The sequence below is a fragment of the Poecilia reticulata genome, linkage group LG4 (genome assembly GCF_000633615.1).
Source record: "Poecilia reticulata strain Guanapo linkage group LG4, Guppy_female_1.0+MT, whole genome shotgun sequence".
NCBI classification, from domain to species: domain Eukaryota; kingdom Metazoa; phylum Chordata; class Actinopteri; order Cyprinodontiformes; family Poeciliidae; genus Poecilia; species Poecilia reticulata.
This window is the reverse complement of record NC_024334.1, coordinates 12,343,104-12,369,291: the sequence shown is the minus strand read 5'-3', so window position 1 is coordinate 12,369,291 and position 26,188 is coordinate 12,343,104. Positions and strand designations below refer to the sequence as shown.

The window sequence follows — 26,188 nt, the reverse complement described above, 5'->3', positions numbered from 1 at the left end:
AAGGCTTTTATGCACAGTGCCAAATTAAAGGAACAGAGATTTTAGAATGGGGAACAGGGACATTGTTTAGGTTCGGTCGATGGATTGTTCTGCTTTGATTAGTTTTTGCACTCTATATTGGTTTCTCAGTACTCCGTGCTCAATATTAGTGTGCAATGCATAGTGAGGCTTGGCTTGTGAATTTGAAGTTGCTAGAAACCCCAAGTGTGGGAACTGCCATTCACGGGAAGGAAGAGGACACTGTATGTGGTTTCAAGTTGTTTTGTTTCAAACAGAAAAAGTAATATTTAGATATATGATGCCAAACCGACCGCAGCCCGTTAACATAGCTGTGTTGCAAAGGACATTGTGGCTTAATTAGCAAGTATTTTCTCTGAACTACCCCAGTTATGGCACAACCCCAAGGCTCCAATCACAGACAGAGATGGAAGGAATGGCAAAGGAATAGGGTGTTGGAAACAAGGGCAGTAAAAGGAAGGGAGAAGAAGAGGGTGCAGCAATGACCTGACCCTCTTCGCAGTATTCCTTGTACATCTGTCAACGAGACGTCCGCAGCCAAATGTTTAGCAGCCCCGTGTTGGGCTACGGCTCTCCCGCTGAGCTGCTGTGTATGCGTTCTTATTGTGTGTGTGCGCGTTTGTGTGTGTGTATGTATTTGTGACGCCATGTGTTGGAGGCAGGCCCACATCAGGGTTCATACAGTCGAGCTTAGCCCAGTGGGAGTTGAAAGCTTAAAGAAGGAAACCCCCCCCTTGGCTTCTAGCTACACACGCACACACACACAGGAACACGCACACTCTTGCCATCTCTATATCTCGCTCTCTCCTCCTGGCACTTCATTAATGAAACCAATGCTTGTATGTTTGGGGCATATGCAGCTCTCTTGGCCCAACACTACCGTGTGTGTTTGTGTGAGAGAGATTGTGTGTGTGTTAGGGGGAGATGTCTCTTTTCCTATCACATGGTAATATATTCAGTGGAAAATCTCAGCAGAGGCATAATACTGCTGCTCTGCCCTGTCTGAGCCCATCTGTGATGTGTGGAAAGGACATCGGCAGGACAGGGTATTGGCTCTAGAATAATGCACATTGTTATTGCTGACGGTCCATACCTATTGGCTCTAAGCAGTTTGCCCTTTCACCTCACAACACTGGTAGGTCCAAAGTGGACTAAGCATTAAAAAATGTTATGTTGGAATTGACTCCTTTTACAGGTGTCAAACAGGGACAGTGGAGGTTCCAGAAGATAATTTTAGTCTTCCAGGTGTATTTCAGTATATTAGAATGTCCCATAAGGTTTAATAAATTTCATCATACTAATTAAACATGGACTGAGGTACAGCCAGCCATTGGACATGAACATGTAAATATAGTTTATACAGTGATGTGCGGTGAGGTTCATAGCTGGTGAGGCACCGACTTAATTATGATCAGATTTACAAATCTAGACCCCTACATGTTATTGTTTACATAAGGGAATTTTGCGCATGTGTACAATGCTGGAGGGCAAAAAGACTATTCTTTAACATGTGATGCTTAACCGCGCCGCCGCCGCAGAATAATTCGGTTATCTCAATCAAACTTAGACATGTAGATATTATTAAGTCCGTGCTGTGCTTAACAGCAAAGRGAGAAACCGTTAAAGTACAACTCAAAACCACATCTACCTCGCTCTCTGAATCAGCGCAGCTACTGTTCGGCTAGATCGCTGTTACCATCTCTTACTCTGCAGTTGTGCAGTAACAATGTCTGGGATCATGAGTGCCCCCAGCGATGAGCCACGAGAACTGCCAGCCTCACCTCGAATCTGTTCTCTGCCGTTTCTGATCGCTCCTCAGCACACGAAACATGTTACACACACAGTTGGTGACAATAAAAACACAGTACATTAAATACATAAGCTAAATTATGGAAAATCAGTTCATACATTAAATGTTCTTAACCATTTTATTGGCGACGTACAGACAGGAGGAGGATGCTCTCATAGAATGGCAGTTAGCGAGTGGTTGCGCAATCCCAGGTGAGGCACAGCTCGCTGCTGCCTCACCGGCTTCGCTTCTAACAATTTGAATGGGAAAATGAGAAAATTCAGCGATTTTGAAGAAAAAAAAATCAGATTTGGTTAAACTAAATGAAAAATAGGTACTCTATAGTACAAACCACCAGGTGAAAATATCTTTATAAATGATTTTATTACATTATTTTTCCATGATGACAGGTGAGGCTCTGCCTCACCTGCCTCCCCTGACCGCACGTCACTGAATTTATAGTCTCAGTACTTGGTCAGTGCTTATTTTGGATGGATTTCTGCATCAATAGATCCATGGAGTTGATAATCCTGTGGCTCTGCTAAAGTTCTGCATTTTCACGCCTGGTGTCCTTCATTTTCCTCTTGACAACACTTCATAGGTCCAGTAGGGAGTTTGGGTCAGGTGAGCTTGCTGGCCAATAACATGACTCCCAAAAATATCATTAACTGTGGAAACTTCTCACTGGCCTTCAATCATTTTGAATTCTCTACCTCTCCACTTTTCCTCAAGGCTCTGTTATCTTGACTTTGAAATGAAATGCAAATTTTACTTTTCATCTGAAAATGCATGACTTTGGACAAATAAGCGACAGTCCAGTAAATTTTCCAGGTAAGATGCTTCTGACATTTCTGGCTTAGGAGTAGATTAAAGCAACAAGTTTATACCTGGTTCTGAATGCATCCCTGTGTGTTTTTTTTTGTTCATCCTTTTCAGCAATATTATTTTCTTCTACTAAGCTTTCCATTAATACGTTTGGATACAGTGCTCAGGGCAGCCGGATTGTTTAGCAATGGCAATTTAATGCTCTCTCTCTTTTGAGTCTCCTTTAGCTTTAAGACAGTGGTCTCTAACTGCATTCCTTGGGGGCCAGAGTCCTGCAACTTTTAGATGTGTCCCTTGTCCTACACACTTGAACTAAATAGTTAAGCTGCCTCACTAGCTGCAGTAAAGCCCTTAGAGCTCTGCTAATGAGCTCAAATTGGAGCCAGGTGTGCTGAAGCAGAGAAACTCCTAAAAGTTGCAGGACCGTCCTTGAGGACTTGAGTTCGAGACCACTGCTTTAAAGTATAATCTTTAAATTTACTACAAATAAAGCACCTAAAAATTACTTTGTGTGTAACGAATCTATATAAATGTTAATCTTTCTAAACTGAGTCAATGAAATAAAATAACAATTAAATGTTGCATATATAAAGCCAAAATGTCCTTCTTTAACTCCTCCTAATGGAAACATTTAGTGTTTATTTTTATTTTTTTATACTGCAGAATGACATAAGTGCAGTAAAATGCATGACTTCTTACTTTTTACTTCTGCAATCTAAAGGTGAATGTAAGGTTGAAGCCTGTGGAAACATGCTGTTGAGCGGCTCGCAGGAGGCCCAAACGCACGGCCTTCGTTTTGTCCTTGGTTTATTCCCCGTTATGTCCTTCAGGTTCCTGAAGCAAGATTTGGAAACGCGTCTTTCTTTGCTGCAGTGTCTCTCCTTGTGCGAGTGCTATGAATACACGAACACATATCGTACCTGTCAGGGTTTGGAAAGTGTTTGAGAAGGCCTGAGGATCAATCTGCCACCTTCAACACCTCCTGAAGACAGGCTCTGATAACACGGGACTGCTGTTAATCACAATAACCCCGTTCACCGGAGACGCTCTGCGTCAGAGGACTCATTGGGATCAAAAACATGAAGAGGGAATTAATAATAATCCAGAAAGACACAACTGCTCCCTCCCATCTCTCACCAATCAGCGGGAACGGAGTGAGCAAGAATGTGAAAATGTAACGCCCCCGTGTCAGTTTTAAAAGTGCACCTCATCGGTTCATGTGCCCCCCTCTCCGCACCCCTCCGTCCCACCTTCCCCCTGCTAAAGCAGCTGTGTTGCTTTGGTCCGGCTCTGAAGGCCGTTCTTATTACCGGCACAGAGCGCGGGTCAGAATGGCAAACCGGCAGCATACTATTAAAGCCTAATGAAAGGAATCTCTGCAGGGTCTGAGGTCTGCAGCGTCCAGAGGAGACACTACCTCTGCCCATTGTTCTTCTTCTTTCCCTGCAGTTCTGCAGGTCTTTTTTTTTTCTGCTCTAAATTTCATCTCTTTGCTTTCTGCTTGGTTTCTGTCACGTTTTTTTTGGGTCACTGTCACTCATTTTCATCTGTTCTTCTGCATTTTAAAGGTCCCCTCTGTGTTAGCACCAGATATGTTTCTCATGACATTTTCACACTTTTTTCCACTTTCATCTATGTTTGCCTTCTTCAGTGATATTCAGGTTCATAAATAGTTTTCTGAATTCTTCCTGAAAACGGCAATGAAGGTTAAAGTTTCATCTTGGTCTTACATGTTGAGTATACCCAGGAGATGTGATTTTCCCATTTCTTCTCAAAAAGGTTAGGGTCACTGACTGCAAACAGTTCACACTTCAAAATAGGACCTAATGTTTCACTGAGATTTACCTGTATAAATGAAGATGAAATGATAATTATAAAAGAAATATTATTCTAGAGGAAACAAGTTGCAAAAACTTCTATATTGTTTAAATCTCAAAAACAATTTACTTAAAAGTGCATATTTTTAAATGCACCTATGGCCAGAATAAAGCCAATAGAACCTATCTGACAACATGAAGTAGGCTGAAAGCTATGAAGAAGTAACACAAAGAAATTCAGAAAAAGAAGAGACACAGAGTCACGGACATCTACCAGTCTAACTTGGCCACTGGGACTCCAGCAGAGCATGAGTGAAATGAACAGCGTTCACAGAAGTCTGTATTCCAATATGGCTATGCTGAAATAGCCATTGTTCATAGTACCTCTTAAGTATGGCTTAAAGCAAACATTATTTTAAGCCATACTTTCTACATGCAAACACATCTTTTAAGTTGTTCAGCTTAGAGTCACAGTCGCTACATGTAGCATTGATTTTATACGCACTCTGACAAGTGTGTCTTATAAAATATACACGTTTTCACCACAGCTTACTGTTCTTGATGTGAGGAGTTGCCATATTGGATCTTGAAATCAAAGATCAGATCAGAGCAGAAATAAGAAATTTACAGTAATTAACACAAACATTCTGTGTTCCCATTGAAATATTAACAGTTATTGTTTTCACAGCTACTTTGAGTCTTGGGTTTTGCTTGTATCTTTGTGTTTTTATCCAGTTTTCCCCTTCATTTTATTGCACCACGTTTAGCCCATGTGAGGCTTCAGACCATTACACATTTTTATTCTGCATTATTTATTTTTTCCTCTCTCCCTCAACTACCAAGGCTCAGCTGTCCTTGTGCCTTTACACGTTGCAAATGAATGCATATCCATGCAAATTCTTAAAAAAGAAAGGCTGAAAATTTGAATATTTTGCTTAAAGCTGCACCCAGGTCGACCCTGCCATTCGGCATTTGAAAGTAGTGTGTCTGTTTGAATACTGAGGATCTCTCTTTGTCATGTTCGCCAGAGGGGCTGGGTGAGCAAACCAGCACCGGCGGATGGGCAGAGATCGGCTGGGTAGCTGCACACAGACAGACTAATTGGGAAAGGGGGGGCGAAAGAGGGGACGAGGGGTGTTGGTGAGGGTGAGGAAAAAGGTGGGGTATGCAGGAAGGGGGGATCTAGAAAGACGACAGGGGGTTTAGGAGGGAGGTGAAAGAGGATGGAGATTGGGGGGATGGAAGGAGTGAAGGAGTAGGGAAAGATGGGAGGAGGTGATGGAGAGGGCATGAATGTATGCTGGGGGAAGAGGTGAAGGAAGGGTGAGTTTAGACACGGTGGGTTCCAGCACTGATGTGTTGGTAGCCCTGCTGACTATGTCATTATGCTGCTGAAGGCCGGCTGGATAACCGCAGTCCCTGCTTGCTTCAAACCACTGTAGCCTTACACAGTTTGCATGACACATGAGCTAGCCCTTTGCAGGCAAGTTTTCATGCATTTATTAAACATCCAGATAAGAACAAGTTTTCCTCTAACTTTAAACTCAAACTCTTTAGACATACCAGGCCTCCACTCATGGGTATTATATATATTTATAAACATACGTTGGCTGAGATAAAATATGCTGTTAGCTGAACTAAGATCATAGTGGTCTTCCAATCTAATTAGTGGCATGTCAGTTTGAAAAGGGTTGTTAGCAGTTTCCATAGATTTGTTTCTCTGATAGTCTTCGTGTTTCTAATGTTTTTTTTGAACATTTCAAATATAGAAACAAAATGATTTCAATGATGGTATGACTAGTTCTAAATAAACACTTAAGTATGCAGCGTTAATGTCACTGTACTCTGAGCTGACTGCAAATGTAGACTTATGCCTGTGAGTAGTGTATTCAGATTCTATGCAGAAAAATTAAATTCATTTATTTTATTATATGAACTTAAGAAACCACCTAATGGTACCGTTTGTCTAAGATCTTATCAAAACCTCCTTAAAACCATGTGCCTTCTTCAAAGATTCAGCTCCACAGAGGATTCATCATGCTAATTTTTGCCAAATTGTGAACTATTAAGCCAATGGTCAGTGTTTGCTACAAATGTCTAGCACACTGTTTCTCAGTTTTTATGCAGCTTCCTGGCAGCTAATATTGCATCTTTTTTTTTTTTTTTTTACAACCGTTTTCTCAAAGTAATTTTTAAAAAGGGATGTAGAGCCTGTGATCTCAGATTTGTACATTTCTGGCTTAATGTTTATTCATCGTTTTTTGTTTTAAGCAACTTGTTTAAAGGTGAATGTATTTTAGATGCCCTCAGACCCTCCCACACATTAGCTATTACAGTGATTCAGAGATTTGAGTAGCTTGACAATAAAAATCAAGCACCTAGACTTCCAGACTGCTTCTACAAACATTTGTGAATGAATAAATTGCTTTCAGAAGCTCACAGAATTACTACACGCTATCGTGATAGTGGGCCACCTGTGCTGTAAGTCCTGTGCTGTAAGTCCATTTCTGAAATTTCCTCTGTACTAAAGATTTAACAGTCAGTGGTTCTATAACAAAGTGGAAATGATTGGGAGGAAAAATTACCCAGCCAAGATGTGGTAGGCCACTTCAAATGACAGAGTAGGTCAGCGGATGCAGAGGTCTCCAACTTTCTGCAGAGTCAATAACTGCAGACCACCAAGCTTCATTCGACCTTAAGATTATATCAAGAACAGTGCATGGAGAGCTTCATAAAATGGGATTTCATGGCCAAGCAGCTGTAGCCAAGCCTTACATCATGCTGCCACTGGCATCAGGAGCAATAAAGACATGTTTTCTGGAGGGACGAATCATGCCTCTCTGTCTGGCAATCCAACAGATGAGTCCAGGTTTAGTGGTTGTCAGGAGAACAGCCCTTGCTGGACTGCTTTATGTCGATTGTAAAGTTTGGTGCAGAAGGGATCATGGTGCAGAGTTCTTTTGCTTTTTTTAGTAGTTGAGCTTGGCCCTTTAATTCCAGTGAGAGAAACTGTTAATGCTGCACCATACGAAGACATTTTGGACAATTTTATGCTCTTGACATGGTGGCCTCAGTTTGCTAGGCTCTTCCTGTTCCAACAAATGTATGCACCACTGCACAAAGGTCTATAAAGAAATCTTTGAAAAGCTGCAATGAATGTTGCTTTTAGCTTTGCCTTTTCCAAGTTAAGGAGTTGCGTTGACATTGCTTGCTCTTAGGTCCTAGCTTTTATGGAGACAGGTAATACAAGCTGTTTTTCTTCAGCTTCCAGGTGGAAACGTGCAATATGATTTTTTGCGATTGCAATATTTCTAAATATTTCAGCTTAGTTTTGCATGGCCTCATTATGTTGTGGTTTTTGTTCAAGATGTCCTTCAAGATGTATTTCTCGTCAGCTAGCTTCTCATTCTTCTGTCACCATGAATTTACTGGGTACCAATTTTTGGTGTTTCTGTGTGGCCTTTTGCATTCATCAACCTTTATGTAACCAGGATAAAAAAGCTGCTTGAGATGTAAAATCTTTTCTACAAGAATGTCCTGGCAAGTGGCAGCAGCAGAAATAGTCACTTACAGATTCACTTTCACTCATTAACATCAATATCAATATTAAAAATAATAAATAATAAATCAGTTTAAAAGCAATGACGCATAGACTGCTTTTCTGTGGCCTTTTAAAAATGTCCTTAAAAGAATAAAATGAGACCACCTCCTTCAACTGAAGTTCATTCTGAACACGATGCTGCAAAATTAAAAGCATTTTTGCCAAAAATGTGGGCTCTGGGGACAGTTGGTAAAAGTGATTTCTCCCAGTGAGGTTGTAAATTAACATCGAGGAAAGTAATTTTTAACATTTATTAATCCAATCAGAATTATCCATGCCCACATCTCGATGAATCAATTTTTTTTTCCTCCCCTACTACTACCTTAAGCTTGATTAAACACCTTTGGAATGTACTAGAATATAGACTGAAGGCCAGGCCTTCCCCTCCAACATCAGCGTTTGATCTCAGAAATGAGATTCAGGAATGAATGATCCTCTTTTTACACCCTTTATACGTTTACATTTATTTATATACATACAAGTGATTTTCTAACAGACAGGAAATTACATTTTAGAAAATGCGCCACTGTTCAAGGGTATTTAAATGAGCCAAGACACATGGAAAGGTAAATAGTGTTCACAGTGATTCATTATACGGTAGTAGGAATTACTTGTAATATGAGGCTTAACAAAAAGCTCTGGAAAAAAAATTGAGTAATGTATATATGATTTGCATTAATGGGCTAACATGAAAAGAAAAAAAGCCATCTGTTTAATCTTTTTTTTAGTATTGGACCACTAGTTCTGGATTCCCATTCTTTCTGCTACCTTCCTTCCTTCTTTTATAAAACTACATCCTGTCAGGCGGGCTCAGGGGGCCAGGCTGAACAGACCCAGACTCAGTTACACTGGGTAGCTAGCTACATTGATCTGGCTGCAGTAGCCAAGGGAATATAAATCAGGACAGGGGCTTAAAGTCTTGAGCCCCCCCAGGGAGGAGTCCTCGCTGCAAAGGGAGAGGGGCATGAACTGAGCTGCCTCCCTCTCTCTCCTCCCCCCTCACTCTCCTCTGTCCATCATTCTCCACCTCTCCTTTCCTTGTGACATTCACTTTTGTCAGTTTGTCTGTCTGTCTGACTCTCTCTCCCTCCTGGATTTTTTTTCTTTTACATCCCCCTTATTCCTTCCTTCTCTACTTTTGCCCATATTTTTCCACACCACTCTGCTGCTTCTCTCTGTTTGCACGCACATGGGAACGTGTAGATTGCTCATGAAGTTCACACCCAAAATGAAACACCACAACTAATTCTGAGCTTGGGATTTAATCAGTTTATAAACACGAATTATTTTTAACAGGCTTAAGTCGTACAGCTTTGTTTTTGCAGTTTTCTTGTTGTCCAGCCTAAAGACGGGTGCATCCCTTTATATGGTAGACAGCCAAGCCTAGCCCACACATCAGTATTGTGTCAGGTCTTTTAAGAAACTGGTGTAATGCCAGACTATATATATAGCCTACCTCAACACAGATAGTTCTATAGGGGGAATTAGGGTAGAGCAAGAATAAAAGTAAAGTTTAGACCTATTTTTAAGAGGAGAAAAGCGAAGTGACGCTATGTGCTGTGAAGTTTGTTGCTCTCCCCTGCTGTACTGTGTCATCCTGTGGGGGCACAGTGCTGTTGTAGTGATGTGATGCAGTGATAGCACGAGTGTCCACTGGGGGAACCCAGAGCATTCTGTCTCACTGAATGATACCCCTGTCTCCACTCACGATAAACAACACACACACACACACACACATACACATATCAGTGTCTGCCAAGCCCAGCCTAGCAGCAGATTCCTCCCTCACCCTCCCACCCGCTCGCAAAAGCTGCAAATATATTAGCTGCCTCTTTTTCTTTTGTCTTGGGAAAATGGCATGTGGGGGGGACGAGTGTGCGTGTATATGTGTGTGTGTTTACCATGCTAAGGAATAGTAGCAGAACATCCCCTTTGTGCCAGTCGTGTTGAGATATCCCAGTGGTATAGGGCCTAGTGATGGGAAGAGAGTTACAGATGCCTAAGAGTTGCCAGTAACACAGGTGAGATGCTGGGAATGGAAAACAGAAAACTGACTGACAGATGTGGAAAAGATTTGAGTTTCAAATTACATGCTGCCGTCTTCTTTGGTTAAAGCAGAAAAGAATGAAGGAAGAAAATAATGGGTGAATTCACAGGTATAAGGAGAAAATAAAACTCTTGTACTTACAAACTGAGAGATTTATTTATTTATTTTTTTCTTTTGTCTTAAAATATTGTCAAATAAAACAAAATATCTCTGGCAGCTAGTGAGATTCCAGGTAACCAGTCAGTTTAGAAAATGTTATTTGATCAATGTAAATAAATTTATTTCCATTGTCTTTACATGGAGCAAAAAGATTTTCAAACAAATTATCCTCTTTAAACTTTTAGACTTGTTATAACTGCAGGTAAAACTACAATGGTTGCATGTTTTCAGATTGGCAGGGTATATGTTTATTGCCTTAAGTTTAAATGGACTAGTATTAAGTATTCTTTAGGCTGCCAAAGCAGTATGCCACATTGATTGTCACTACTACAATGATGTTGTTTACAGTCAGAGGTCACTTCTAGGTTATGGGTTGAACCCTCTCACACATTCAGATCTGACATCATTTTTTATTTCATAAATTTAAGATTCTGGTGAATGTTGACATTTTGGCATAAAATTGCTGCGGATTTCTCTGCTGCACATCCACAATACGAAAAGCCCATACCACATCCTTGCTTGTAACATGTGGTTAATCGAGCCACTCATGAACTTATTAGAGATAGACATTCAAAATCATTTAAATCTCCTTTCCTTCCTATTCCGATGCTCAGTTTGCGCTTCTGCAAGTTATCCAAACATAATGATGAAGCTTCTCATTCAACTGGAGCTTATAAGCCATATTTATACCATGTTGAGAATCGAAGAAGCATTTTGGATGGAAGGTGAAATATCTCAAAGTAATCAGAGAAGAAGTTAAGTTTCCTACTACCAAAAACTTAGAAGTGTCTTAAATATTTGTAGTTGCAGTACAACTACACCGAATAAAATGGGTGGAGTTGGATTTTGATTCATAAACGTAAGGTAAACATTTTGAATAAACACCTGCTAAGTACTTTTTTTTTCTGCTAGTGATGGCTTATATTGGCTGGTGAATTAGTAGCCGCGTTACAACCAAAGCGCTTATAGCATTCTTGTAGTAGGATTTGTCTTCCTGATTGGAGATGAAAAAGAGCAGTGGGTGTCTTTCAGCCAGCTGACCCATCAGCAACATGCAGTAGAGGCAGAGTTTGTTGTTACTCTACGCTTCCAACAGCTGGAGAAAACAAAATTCACTCTTTTACTTTCCTCCACTTTAAAGGAATTGAAAATGTAGGAATGCTATAACAGAACAGTTTTATTTATCTACGCTTTAATGCCAAAAGCTGGTCCATTTCTAGATCACAATAAGAAAAGTTTGGTAGTTTTAAGAGTAGGTAAAAGAGGAGCATATTTTGCAGAAAGAGAACATTACCTTCACAAACATTACTTTAAATGTAATTCTATAAAATCCTAACTGTATGCCTTTGTTAGGATGTGTAAAATTTCCACCTTAAATCATTATACTAGGAAGATGAAGAGAAAGAAAAAAGGTGGATCTTGTCCAACTTCACAAACATGCTTGCAAGGCACAGCTGTCTGGACTGTTTAACGTCTAAAGACAGACAGTCTGAAAGTGCCTATATGTTGGATGGCGTCCTGAGGTTCCTTATATGGAGGGAGAATATAGCTGCGATTTCAATGTCACACTCTACACAAATACAACCTCATCACTTCACTTCCTGCTGATTCTGTGTGAGATCAGAGTCTCTGCAGCTCCTGGACTGTCACTCAGAAACAGAAACCCGATGTGGGCAGGGCCGCAACAACACTGCAAATCTGGCAACTCGAATGTTTTTATTTGCAGGAAAAAGAGCGTCTTTCCGTGTGTGTGTGTGTGTGTGTGTGTGTGTGTGTGTCTGTTTGGGTTTGTGTGCCATATGCAGTGTGCCAGGGAGGGCTCTCTGGAACATATTGGTGTGCGTGCATTGTGGTTAATAATAGTAGCAAACGCATAAAACGATGGCAGCTCTGATGTGTGTGACAGTTTTACAACCGCACACGCCAAGTCTTAGTCGCACACACACACACGCCGAAAAAACAGACCTCCTCTGCCACAGTACCATCCGTCTTTGTTGAGTTCTCAATTTTATCATGGATCCAGATAAGGAAAAACAGTCACAAACCCACCCACCCACCCACCCCGCCTCGCCTCCAGCCCCTCCCTAATGCTCCATATCTGGGCACAGGCTCTCATAGAAACATATAGCCCACTGAAAATCAGCCACCCACACAAACACATAAATGTACAGGCCTCACCAGCCTTGGATGGAATGAGCAAAGTCCTTGAAGCAAGCATAACATTTAAATGCACAGATTCACACGACACACACACATTCTGTCAAAGCTCATTGCCGCTTTTGGTTGGCTGTCTGGAGCGATGTTTGTGTTGTGCCGGGGTGACGGATTTAAGTTTTGATGAGGCAGGGTGGTGGGGGGATCGGTGACTGCTCCCCATGGTGAGGTCTTAGAGACAGTAGACAGCAGCAGCAGCAGAAACCCAACCTGTCGTCCGGATCAATCTCTGGGGGAGGCAGGGAGATGGAAGAGGAGAAACTGCATCACTCACTGCTCGGATGTGTCCAATAAAAAAATAAAATAAAATTATATATATATATATATATATATATATATATAAAGACCAAAACCTCAGCTCAGTGGCCGAGCTTGGCAAATAAACGAAAGAGGAAGAGAGAGACGGCTGGGGAGGCCAGAGCATAGCAGAGAGCCACCCAGTACCCAGGATTAGTCTTTGAGCTTGGCAGAGCAGGACCAGAACTGAGGGAGAGGTAGCAGGCAGACAGACGGCCAGAACGGACCTGGCAGCCATTCTGGGCCAGGTTAGTGGCCAGAGAGAAGACGAGCCGGAGCGACAGGCAGAGTGGGGACCCCGCGCTCGCTTTCTGTGTGGCTGGGCTGGAGTGGCTCACCCATATGGTGCACCGCACTGTTCATGCTCCTTGTCTAAATCCATATGCCGCTGGTGGAAAAGACCAGCGCCCCCTCCCCGACTCCCCTACCTTGCATCAAGAGCACGCAGACCCACAGGGGAGGTGTTGGGAGGTAAAGCCCTGCAGGCTTGCACCCCCCCCTCCATACCTCTTAACCCCACAGAGCTGCTTAGCCTATTGTCACTACAATCTGCCACCATAGCCTGGGTGCTGTGTATCCCCCCCCCAACCACCCTTGCCCTCTTTTTCTTTTCCATTCTCTCTCTTCTCAAGCCCTTTCATCTCCCTTTGGCACCTGATAATCGATGAACTTATTAACTGCTAATTATTCAAGCTGTGCATTGAGGATCCCTCCCTTATTCTTGGAAAAAAGGGAACGTTTCCACTCTGTTCTGCCAAATAAACTGGGTTATATTGCCCATTCATTTGAATTAAGTGCATTTAGGCTGCACTGTTTGGGATGTTAAGACTTTGTCAGATTGCTATCAGTACTGTTTAGCATTAATCCCCATTTTGTTCTGCCAGTTGATAGCCTAACCCCTACTTGGTGGAGGCCCAAGAAATTTCCATACTGAAATATACAATCTTGTTCATTTTCTCTGTGATATGTCTAAAAGGATTTATTTCTTTCTGTGTTCTGTTTTTTAGGAAGTTCTTCAGACAATACCAAAGTTCTGCTTTCCCTTTGACGTGGAAAGGTATGATTCCTCTCCTCTCCGTCTCCGTTTCCTGGTTTCACCTCATTTGACTTGCTCACACACCTCGAAAAACTGATCACTTCTCACACCTAAAGACAGAAAATGAGATGTACAGTTTATACTTCTCAGATGTGACAGTGATGAGCTCTAAATTGCAATCACTTAGTGATATTGTCACCTGCCAATTTCCTGACTGTCGGAGCTTAATGATGAGTGTTTATTGTGGTCGTGTCCACATGGGTGGGATTGCTTGTTCAAAACAAACAAAAACAAAACTGAAACTCTTTTTCATGCCTTGGACAGACTGCATGAAATTAAGAAAACGCGATGTTCAATAACATTGGTAAATGTTGTGACAGCGGCGTGACTAGAGATAGTAAAACCCATAATTAATTGTTACGGTCTTTCTGCTTTGGTTTCATGTCAAATGTGGATCCAGTATAATGAGTATTAAGTAGTTCCATCTCAAGTTCAGGTTTTTATGGGGAAAAAAGTTGCTTCTGACTGAATTCTGCTGTTTGACAATAAAAGCATTCAGTGGTACTTTAATGACTTGACCACCTTACCAACTCTTTACCGTCAAAAACCTTTTACCATACCATGCCAATTTTATTTATAAAATCACCATCTTGTATTATTGTAGTCCTGGTTGTGTTAAAATGGTCTGCATGGTGTGAAGTTCTGAATGTTTTATGCTAACCTTGGGAACCACTGATTTATAGTAATTTTCTAAACTGGTTTCATAGTTTACTATAAATAAGTAAAGGATTTCCTAGTTATTTTGGATGCATCAAGAGAAGTCATATGTAGGATTTTATTGGAGTCAAAATGAGAATAGAACCAAAATAACCATAAGATGAATGTTTGTGGAAAACGTTTAGAATTTAATAAATAATTGCATATGCATCCTAGGTGAGCCTTTTTGATTTTATCTTTGTTTTTAAATGGTAAAGACATTAAACTTCTAAGTTAAATAAACCAAGAGTAAATTTTGTGGTTTGTTTACAAGGAAAGAATTGATGAAAGTGGAAAATTAGCCCAGAGAATATTTGCAAAAAGATCTGAAAATCACACATAATTTAACTCAAATATATAATGTCACATTCTGTGTTCACACCACAGTCCAAAAACATGGTGGATGGGTAAATTGGTCTTTCTATATAGCCCTGTACTGTGAGTGAGCGGTTATTTGATCTGGATCTCTGTGTGACTGGCGACATGTCCAGGGTGAACCCTGCCTTTTACCCAATGGCCGCTTTAGTTAGGAACTGTTGACTCTTATAAACAGATTAAGACCCCTGATCATACTGAAATAACTCCAGGCCACATCCTGCTGGAAGCTACTATTAATTGGAGTCATGTGAAAACGGTTTCCTAAAAGTAGTCTTTGAGTGGAATCTAGAAAATTACTTTGGAATGTAATTTGTTAAAGCAGGTACATAAATGACCCATGGATGACGGTAAGTCTTGCATGCCATCCCCAAGTACAAAATCAAAACTGCAAAGATATAAAATGTCTTAAGGGTTGAAATGATAATAACAATGATCTGATGAAAACAACTAAATATTCACCAGAATATGTGTAAGTGATTACATGTTCATGTGTAAGTGATGATGAGACCAACAAGTGTCATTGAGGTCACCTGTGACAGCCAGTGTTATTGATGAGTTGAGGAATAAATCATGTGTTTCTGTACATGTAACATGATCTGCTCAGGCCTGAACTATCTGAAAAGTCCCAGTTTTTACATTGGAACATGTGAAATGATCCATTCTTAAGACAGAACAGGGAGCTAAGGATGTAGGGAGGAGTAGGGAGGACGCAGAGCTTTTACTGAAGCTGAGCTGCTGCCATCTAGTGGTGGATATGTGAATCGAACTTAATACATATTTATATCAAAACCTCAGAGAAGCTTTGATTTTATAACTTTTAAACATAAAATATGTGGTATTAATGTGTTTGCAGTTCATTCTCAAGGTTAAGTCAACCAGAACTGAGCCATCCTTGATTGAAATGTTTTAGCCCTCTGCATTAATTTAGCATAATTTTGTCTGTTATTAATTGTTCCTAATTCTTCCCACATTTATTAATAAACTGCTGGCTGTTTAGCCTTCACTGCGTGTGCCTCTCTGTGTCGTCGGCAGGGTTTCCCAGAATCAGGTGGGGCAGAACTTCACCTTTGTTCTCACAGACATCGACAGCAAGCAGAGGTTTGGTTTCTGTCGACTCACCCAAGGCTGCCGGGTCTGCATATGTCTCCTCAGGTAACACACACAGCCACTCTCTAATTGTCATTTTAAACTTCATTATTGAAGTTTTTTGTTTTAAGGATTATGTCTGATTTCAAGACATTAAATTAAAAGTCAGAAAAATACCTTTATGCAAGTAAAGTTGCAAATCCCAAGTAGCCATAAATGTGAATAAATACATTGTTTACAAGCTGCTTTTATTTTGTACTTATTTCTTAAGTAGTTATCATAAATATATGTGTATCCATGTTTGTTTTGTATGGTGGAGGATAAAACCTTTTTTAATTTACAACATCTTAGAAATGATCACAGATTTTTGAAACAACCTTTTCATTCATTCTCACACCGTGCTGCACTTTGCCAGAAAAACAAATTTATGTTCTTATCTGCCCACACAAATATGTTTCTGAAGTGCCTATAATTATCCAAAACTTTAGCCGTCTTTATATTTTTTTATAGCTTTATTCCTTCTATCACAGCGCAGACAAACGAGGACCCCGGACGTTGAAAATTTTTATTTCTCTTTGCATAAATATGCTCCTAAAAAAAAGGCTATTATCTGTTAATTTCCAAGTAATTTAATGTCGATGCAACATTGTTGTTTTGTTGTTGTTTTTTTCTTTACAGATGCAATTACTTACCCATTACAAAGAATGAGCACTGCACTGAAAATCTCAGTGGACAGGCTTGCTGCACTTTAATAATAACTAAGAAAAAAAAGTAAAAAGATCAATTTTTAATGAATGTAATAAGCAGTTTAAGAAACAACAAATTGGAAAAGCAGCACAAAGCCTTCCTCTGTTCTCTGTTTGTGAAGCAGCACTCCTGTAAGGCTCGCTCTCGCCTCTGTGTGTGTTTGTGTGGCTGCTGATGGACAGTCGTGGGTTTGTCGCTGGCCTGATGAGCTGCTGTGAAGAACAGTGCCCTCATACCCCCCCTCGCACCCCTCTTCCCCACACATACACACTCGTATATACCACCCACCCTTCCCGGCCAGCTTCCGTGGCCTTTGTTTTTCCTTTCTCTCCCTCTCCATCTCATGCTCTCTGTCTCTCCCTCTCTTTCCTCCTCGTTATTCGGCTGCTGCCACAGTGCGACAGCAAAGACGCTCGGCCCATAATTATGCATGAAGCTTCGCTGCCAATTAGCAGAGGCTCCCCCGTCCCTCTCGCTGAGTTAGACATGCTAATTCATTTGACATATGATGTATAAAATTCATTATGCATTCTGAGTAGTTTGCATGACTTGGTTCATTTATTATAAAATAACATATAGGAAGTTATTTTTTTCCGCTTTTTTTGGTGTATTTGTGCTGCCCAGTTTTCCTCCCCAGATCTTATTTTATTGAATTTTTTAAAAACACTAATAGCCACATTATGTTGGGATCATTCGAAAACATAACACTGTTGTAGATTTCCCAGAAAAGGGATGTGAACAATTTTCAAAATATATTTTTTCAAGGTCCTGGGTTGAAAGTTCATTCTGTTTAGATAGATGATAAATAACAAATCACAAAATAAAACAGGGAAGACTATCTGAACTCCCTAGTTTTATTGAGTTTTAATCATTTCCAAAGAATAAAAGCTAAACTTTAATTAAAACAGTTTGCTTCTGTGATCGCTGAAATGTCGGCTCTGTAAAATTGTCACCTCTGCTTACAAGAGGAAGTGCCTTAATGAGTAGGACAGTTTTATGTGGAAAGGCCTTTGTAGTCTCGTTGCTGAAGTTGTGGCCAGAATAAAGCCACAGATCACACCAGATAAAGAAACACGCTGAAATCTCATTATTATTTTAATGTTCTGTCCTCATATCTCCTCTCACTCTTTTCCCACTAGGTGTTAAATCATTTTTGTTCCCTCTTTTAGATAGATAAAAAAAAGTAGTTTTGTGTAACAGCAGATGTTTTAGGATACATTTTAAGTAGAGTGGCTCCGGTTATTCGTCACTTTTTCAGGACGACACTTCCTCCCCTCCCCGTACTTAACCCTTGACCCCAGAAAGTAAATGTGTAATGCAATCTTCAGCTGAGCCGTCTACAAAGTGTAGGTGACTTATGATTACAGATTCCTCTGCAGTAAAAACGATTTAAGGCTCATCGAAGGAACAGGAATAACTGTCGTGCTTAACACCCAACTTACTTTATGGCAGCCAAAGAGGGCTGGCTTTTGTCTAAACATTTAATTTCCAACATTTAGACACTTTGTTGTTGAGATTTTTTAAGTCTTTTTTTATTTTCTTTTTCTTTTTCAGGCTTAGACTACGTTTTCTTTTTCTTTGAGTCCCAGAGTTGCTTCTTTTATGCTTGTTCAAACGTCCACGGCGTTAGGTGGTCTGAGCCTGGAACGGAGAGACTGCGAGTGGGTCGCAGATTAATTGGTTCACTCTTTGAGTACATGGCACTTTGAGAAGACGTGTGCTTAAAATGGTAGGAGAGATCGCGGGACCCCCACGCACTGAGCACTCCAGTGATAGATGCCTCTTCCCCCCTCCCTCTCTCTATCGGAGGATTTGCGAAGCACAAACAGATCTGAGCAATGAACTGTGACGAGTAGGAGTATCTCTCAGTGAGCTTTCCAAACTTTAACTTTGCGTGTACAGAGAGCAGAGCAGGGCAGGGGAGGGGAGAAGAATACACCAATGCATCCTTAAAATATATTAATTTGTCTCCTTTTGAAGGAAAACTTTCTCCGTCTTTCAAATATGAGTTTATTATTGATAATTTGCAAGGGTTTCGATTTGCCAGTGATTGTGTGTATTCCGTTAAATTTACAGCACTTTGGTTAAGGAGTGTAATGTCTGTGAGTTCTGTGAGGCCTGACGGCGCCGCTGATGGCGGGGCTTTCATTTATATACCGCACATCGGTGAAAACTTGAAGGTTTAATGTCCAGAGAACACAAGTCGTAAATGAGTCAGGCAATTTATCGAACTTACACTGCCCCTATCAGAGCGAAGTGTGTAAATTCAGAAACCTCCACATTCACACTGCAAACTTACTCGCTAAACTGCTGCTGTAGCATAATCTCTGAAAAACTGCCTTAACTATCTACTAGAAAACTTTAGATTTTCCTCTTTTCTTTGTCGCTGTGCACATTGACAAAATAAGCTTGAGTTCTGCCTTGGTTGTCACAGTTCCAGTTATTTAAACTGTTATGTTAGTACTCTTAGCCTTAGATGCAGGCAGGTTTAAGCTAGTAGCTACTTTCTTTGAGCTGTGAATGGTATGTTTTCCTGTGTTTCCCATCTTGAAAGTTTCTTAAAAAGATGGGCTTCATCTTTAAATACTTTCATCAACCTAAAATGCTTCTGTTATCAGACCAGATGTCTTGTGAAGAGTGAAGCTCCTCTCTTTTTAGTAGTTATTATCTTGATAACATAAGTTCTGTTTTATTTTAGTGCAGTTCTCTATCAATTAGCATTTTGTATTTTTATGTACTTTGCCATCGTCCTCTTTCTCCATTGTTAAGACTCTGCATTGCTTGTCACAGTTTGTTGTTTTAAACTTTTAAAATATTAATTACTCAGATTGTTAGTCTTTGTATTTGGGAAAATAGTAATTTTATTGTAACCATTGTCTGAATTTAAATAAGGCTCACCAAATATCTGGCTTGCTTTAGTTAAAGGAATAGGGTACTAATTAAAAGTTCATAAAACTGAACCTCAAAAATTATATGGATAAATAAAAAACAAATTCTCCACTTGTTAGACCAGACTTTTTGTAGTTTTGCAAATGTAGCACCTACTGCATGTATAGTCATCCTTACTAATATTATTATTATTGTAATTAAATACAGTTTTTGTCATGGTTACATAATCTCAAACTGAAAAAAGAATGGTATCATTCCCTTACATAGAGCTTGAGATTTTCCTTTCTCATCATTTTCTGCCTGAAAGCAAAATAAAGTTGGACTTGTTATTTATCTTATTTATTTTTATGTAGAGTTGACTGTCTGACTTATTGTTGCCCGTCCTGTCTTACTTGAATGGAATGTTCTCTTGGCTTTCCAATTTTGTCTGGAAAATGTTTTACCCCAGGCTAAGATGATGTCATAGACATCAAAATTACATTTTACTGATTAAGTTACAAACTGTAAGAATGGAAAAGTGCTTCAATGACTTTTAGTGTAAATTAATTGTGCTGCAGATATTTATTTACTTAAAAAATGACAGTTTGGCCTTGGATGGGGTTTTGTTTCTCCACTCATCACTGAAAAATTTAGATTTATCTAAATTGTCAGATTATGTTACTGTAATAAAAAAGTGCATTTTGCACATCAAAAAGTGACCCGTGTGTGTTGCTTGACGTGGCAGAAATAGGTCTTCAGGTTCATATCCGGTCAGCATGTAAATTAACATAAGTATGTTTGATTGAGTCTCTCCTGCAAGTGTGACCTGATTGTGGTAAATCTTCATGCAGATGTCAAAATAACGGCATGTTAAGAGTTTGATTGTTTCAGACTAATGGTCACTCAGCCTCTCTGATTGGCGCGCTTGGCTGCACTTCTCCTGAAGACCCAGGCTGTCATTGGCCCCTCGCGGATTTAGTGATATGAAAATTTGCATTAGGTCCACTTTATTGTTTTCTTGTTGTCTGTTAATTCCAGTCTGCAGAGCAGCCAGTGACCCATGCCCTGGCAACTCCTCGTTCTCCAGCCAACAGCTTTAGCTTGACTGTAAATGCTGTCACTTTAAAACCTGAGGTTTAAACATCTCCCGCTGCAACAAAATACTTCAAACTTGGGTCATTTTATGAGATATGTAACTAAATCATTGCTCAGAGTTTTATATTGAGATTAAAATAATATTTACGTTCATTTTCAACCCCTGCATCCATCAAAGTTAATAAAGCATCACATGGAGTGTCTGTTTATTTAATTGCAGTCCTAAAAGTCCTCAGCCAGAATTATTGCTCATTCAGGGTCTAAATCTGCATGTTAAAACCCCAAACTGCATCAAAATTCAATACCATGATAGGATCTCATGTTTTTATTATTTAATTGCATAACATTAAATGAACTGAGCCCTCACAGCCTTTTATGCTGGAGTAAAATGTTGGCCTCCTTCCACCCAGAAAGCGAGCCTACTTGGCCAAGAATATGTCAACTTTGTAAAGAAAGCCATGCTGCAGATGCTTTAGCTTATGTTGGGTGTTCTTACTGATTAGCCTCAACACAAACACTGCTGTATGAATTATTTGGAGCTTGTTAATGAATTAATTTACTTTACATTAATTATATAAAGTAACATTTTTTTAAATATGTGCAGGGCATGAAAAGCAGCAGTTTTGAAGGGCAGAGCAGGCGGGTGGGGGAGGGTGGTGTAAAGGGGGACAGGGGGCGGTGTACTTTTGTTAAGCTTGTGCATCTGGGATCAGCATGCTTGTAAACCATAGTATCCCTCTGCACCATATAAAAGCAATGCAGTCTTTTTTTTTTAAGGATCTACAATATTGTTTTCTTTTCATCTTTTTTTTTTCTTTACTGCCCTAAAGAGGAGACATGGCAAGAATTTATCACATGCAAAGGGCAGAAAAAATGTAATCAGAAAGATGTGGTAGGATATACGTTTGGAGTAAGAATCGGGATCTTTCCTCAATAATCTGTGCATTATGTCTTGAAACAACAGGTCAAATGATGAAGACATTTTGAGAAACACACATTCAAGTTTTCTGCAGACTGACTCCCTTTGCGCTTGTATTTTAAATAAATAACACACCAGTCCGCTTTGATTCATTGCATCTTGTTTGTTTATTGTAGAAGATGATGAAATGAATGCCGACTTTTCCATATTTATTGCATTAATGTGTTTCTCTCCGCAGTTATCTACCATGGTTTGAAATCTACTACAAGTTGCTGAACACACTGGCTGACTACTTAACAAAACAGCAGGTAATCACTCATTCTGTTTCTAATAACTGTAAGGTGCCTGGAGTTTTTATGCATTTACAAATAAGACAACATTTTATTTGGATTTGACTGATAAACAATCACACCATGTATTTTCTTTAAGTCTGTGTTGTGGTGAGACGTTTCCCTCCACTGTGTGTTTGTCTGCATGCTGCATGTTTTGTATTTTTTATATATATATTTTTTTGTCTCGGGCTTGAATTGGTTCCTCTTGTTAGCAGCAACAATGTTGACATTTCACAGACCAAACGCTGATCTGACACTGGAAGTTATTCCTGATGATTTACTGGAAAACAAATCGTTAAAAACAATACACACACGCTAGCAAGGAAACAAACACACACATGCCTGCACTTCACAAAAGTCATCTCCCCAGACTATTCGCTGCATTGTACGAGCAAAAGGGAGGGGAAATGTAAAATATGCAACAAACTGGGGAGATGTGCAGAGTCTACTGCATAGGGTGTAGGTGATGTTCCAATGTTTAGACTGAAGAGAGGGTGAAAAAAGAGGAAGGGAGGGAGACGGAGGAGAGGCAGAGAGCTTTGGGACCACTTTTCAATTGTCATGTAGTCGTTGCTTCTCCCCGGATCCTCGGGGAGCTGTTATCAGGACAGTGTGTCGTGCTAAAAAAAAAAAAAAAAAAAGGCAGTCACATCACATAAACAATCAACGTACATCCACATAATTCTTCAGCTATAAGAGATTCGGTGGAATAATCTAATGTGGTTGAAGAAAAGTAAATGCGGCTGGAGCGGTTTTTTTTTTTTTTTGTGAGCGAAGAGGAGAGACGGCAAAGAACGCTGGGAAAGAAGGGAGGGGAAAAAAATCCTGGGTGACTGAAATGTTAGTGTGCATGATTTGGTTTCTATTTACCCCGCTGTCCGTTCCAGGCGAGAGGGAGATGTTGACAGACGAGGGAAGACAGAAGAGCGATGAGGGTTTAGAGCGAGGGGTAAATGAACTGTTTCCCCAGGCCGTGTTGCTGACCATGCGTGTGAGCATTGAGCCTCTCATGACAGGAGGCTGTTCGATTGCACACACCCCAGCTAGCACCCCTCCCCACTTACCCACCCCTCTCCTCTGCTCACTGTACGTTGCCACCCATCGCCTCTCTGAATCTGTGGCTTGCACACAACTCGCATTATCTTCTTATAGCCCAGACCGAAAACAAAGTTCTTGGTGGAGAAAAAAGCTCGACGAAACTCCACAGCAGTTCACTAACTGCTTTCCCAGAAGTTTGAATACGAGTTTCACTCTTTAGTGTTGCCTTCTGAAAGATTTTCCTCTTCCAGAAGACACGGGATTGTAAATAGGAGTCATAAATGTTGGATGAGTAAATTCAAAGCCGGTTCTGTGGTCAAACCCGGCTCTCTGACAGCTTCCTTAAGCCCTGTTTTTGGAGCGGGGGACCCCCTGGTTAATTAGTCACAGGCTGCTCTCGGCTGTAAATCAGCGCCGCTGGATAATAAGCGTCTGCAGCCATACACTCCGCCGTCTTTTAACCCCAACACTTCTCGTTAAACATATGTCAGTCGGATGTTGTCGAGCCCTTCAGGCCTCGCTGCAGGTTTGCCCTCTGGTCTGCCGCGGTGCCTGTCCCAGCACCGTTGTCAAGATTGACACATAACTTGTGTTATCAACAAAACAAGTAAATATAATTCATGTGTCCCATGTTTTTTCTCTCCCTTAGGAAAATGACTTGAATGACTTGCTGAATTCCCTCTATGAGCTGCCTGTGCCAAAGCCTTTCACACCAGTCAACTTGAGTGTGGTAGGTATACATCTGTTATTCTACTAGATCAGATGCAAGACAGCTGAGGCAAAAACAGACAGAGGGAAAGGTACTGCAGCAGCATGTTGCATCAGGGACGGTGACGACAATTGGGCGAAGTAGTTAAAAGTGAACCAAGAGACACTGAGGACGTAATGTAAAGCAGAAAACATGGCGAGCAAAAGGGAAAGATAATGAGAAATAAAACGAGATTGACAGAAAAAGAGACCAAGACAGCATGAGAATGTGCAGAAATAAGGAGATCGGCAAAGTGCAGAGGTTGAGATGTGAGAGAATAAATGAGAGAGAGGCAGAGGAGATGCAGAGCGCGGAGCAGGAGGAGGTTAAGGCACGCCGGGCGGGAACGGACACGCGCATGGGGCCCGGGACTGACACCGTGTTTGGAAACAAGAAGTGGCTCTTACAGGGTTTTTTTGTGTGATAAGCTCAAGCTGGACACGTTTAAACATGAAGGGCCCTTTCACAACTCATCATGTCTCCTGCTTATCAAGAAACTGCAACGGCCTAACGAGCCCAGGTCCCTCAAAGTCAGCTTCTGTTTGAGTTAACTCTGACACGAGCTCTCATGGAATGCCTCCAACATTAAACACTGTCACTTCTGTAAGCCCGGCCGACTTAAGCGCAACGTAAAGGTTTTTAGCCAGTCTGCTAAGCTCACAATCTCCAGACTCCACACCATGAAGGGATCAAAAGAGTTTCGGTGTTAGCCTTTGTCCTTAAGGACCACCACTCCACCCCCCCCCCCCCCTTTTTTAACCAATTAAGCAAGCAACTGTAAGTCGACTCTACAGCAAAGGTCTCTGAAGGATGTACATCTAATTACCCAGATGAATTTGCAAAACAAGAAAAAAAAAAAAACAGGACAAATTTCAGGTCAATAAAGTCAAGATTTAGTTTGTAGTTTACGTGTTCTTGTCTGTCTGTGAATAAACTAGTCATTCAGCCATATATTGTATTCAGCCAATTTGATCTTTTCAGCTTAACTACTAAACCAATTATTTTTCTTCCCTTTATAGTCATTAGGTGCATCAGAGTTGAGGAGATTTTTAGTCTGTAAACAGATGAACAAACAGGACGAACTTTGACGCACTAAAAATCTAATAAAGGTTTGAAACAAGTGCTCTTTGATGATCTTATAATACCTTTATTTTAATCAACTGAATCTGTCAAAGAATCTGCAACGCATTTTTCTCTTCTTCTTGGCTAAAATAATCATTCCAAATCTGAAATGGCAGGTCAGATTTTAAAGAAAGTTGCACGTGCCTGGAAAAGGCTGATTGTGGTGCGTCTCTAGATCAAATGTCTCTCCAATCTCAAGTATATTAGCTTTTGACTTGTTTTTGTGTTGCACATTGGTTATAATAGCCTTACCACAGTAATGCATAGAGATGCACCAATCGATTACCCAGAGATTGGAATCAAACAGTTACCCTTGTTTAGGTATGACTGATCAAAAACTGAACAGTTTGGGCTTTTTTCCCCATTGCTGAATGCATCAAAACTCCAAACTTCCATAGTTTTCATCCTATATAAACACCATGCTCTTTGATGCCTCTCTCGAGTTTAATAAAAATCAGATCAAGGTTAAATATTAAATTAAATATTAAATATTCATAATCTTGTAATTCCTTCATTTTCTGTTGCGTTCAAAAGAACCTGGATCATATTTGTTCTCCGATATGTTTTAGTCCTGAGCGTAGAATGTGGAGCTGGAAGGACTTTGAATGTGCAGGTCACACACCCAATGAAAACCGGGGTCAGTATGGGCTCCAAAAAACATCTCTTGAATAAACTTTCTTTATCGCAATCTGAAGGCGACGCTGGAGAACAGAGGTGATAGCTTCATCTCATTCCTAGAGAAACTGCTAGTTTAATATTTAATTGATAAAGCAGAATTATTCCCTTACAGGAGCCTTTTTTATTTTATCATGGCAGCCAAGAGCAGTAGCCTTGTCCCCTTTCAAGTGTGAACCCTGTTTTGCTCTCTCTCTGTCTTATTGTGCAAGAATGAGCGGTTGTGTATTGCCACTGGGCAAGTACTGAGAGATCAGCCAAGCAAGGAGCCGGTGAGTGGAAGAGGAGAGAGTGAGCGGCAGAGACGGGTGGAGGGAAGGATGCTGCTGTGAAATATGAAACTGCTTCTATACTAATCGCATGGGAGCCACTGATTTCCAATTTGGCCAAATAAGCTGCGCTACCGTTTTTACATATAACAAAAACAAACTATCCTGGGTCTGGGTGTGTGTTTCTTCTCCTCTGGAAAACAATCAAACTTTGTAAATGATTAATGTCTTTCCACTCTGCTATATTCTCTCTCTGAAAATCAAAAGTTTTTTTTTTCTTCCTTTCTTTATGTTTAAAGCAAAAGGCAATTGTGCTCAAGAAATCTCCTTGATGCCTTTCCAGTTAACCCAC

At 40.5% G+C, this 26,188-nt stretch overlaps 1 protein-coding gene across 2 annotated transcripts in view; it reads left to right on the top strand.

Annotated features, from left to right (window-relative positions):
- Positions 1-26,188, top strand: part of dennd1b (DENN/MADD domain containing 1B) — a 139,229-nt gene that overhangs the window by 37,401 nt on the left and 75,640 nt on the right. Inside the window, exons 4-8 of one of the 2 annotated variants that reach the window (XM_008406565.2) lie at positions 13,775-13,824; positions 15,970-16,089; positions 21,891-21,960; positions 23,672-23,752; positions 25,780-25,839. In XM_008406565.2, coding sequence (XP_008404787.1) covers positions 13,775-13,824; positions 15,970-16,089; positions 21,891-21,960; positions 23,672-23,752; positions 25,780-25,839 — 381 coding nt within the window. The remainder of the gene's footprint in view (positions 1-13,774; positions 13,825-15,969; positions 16,090-21,890; positions 21,961-23,671; positions 23,753-25,779; positions 25,840-26,188) is intronic. The other variant, XM_008406566.2, reaches the window with a different exon arrangement.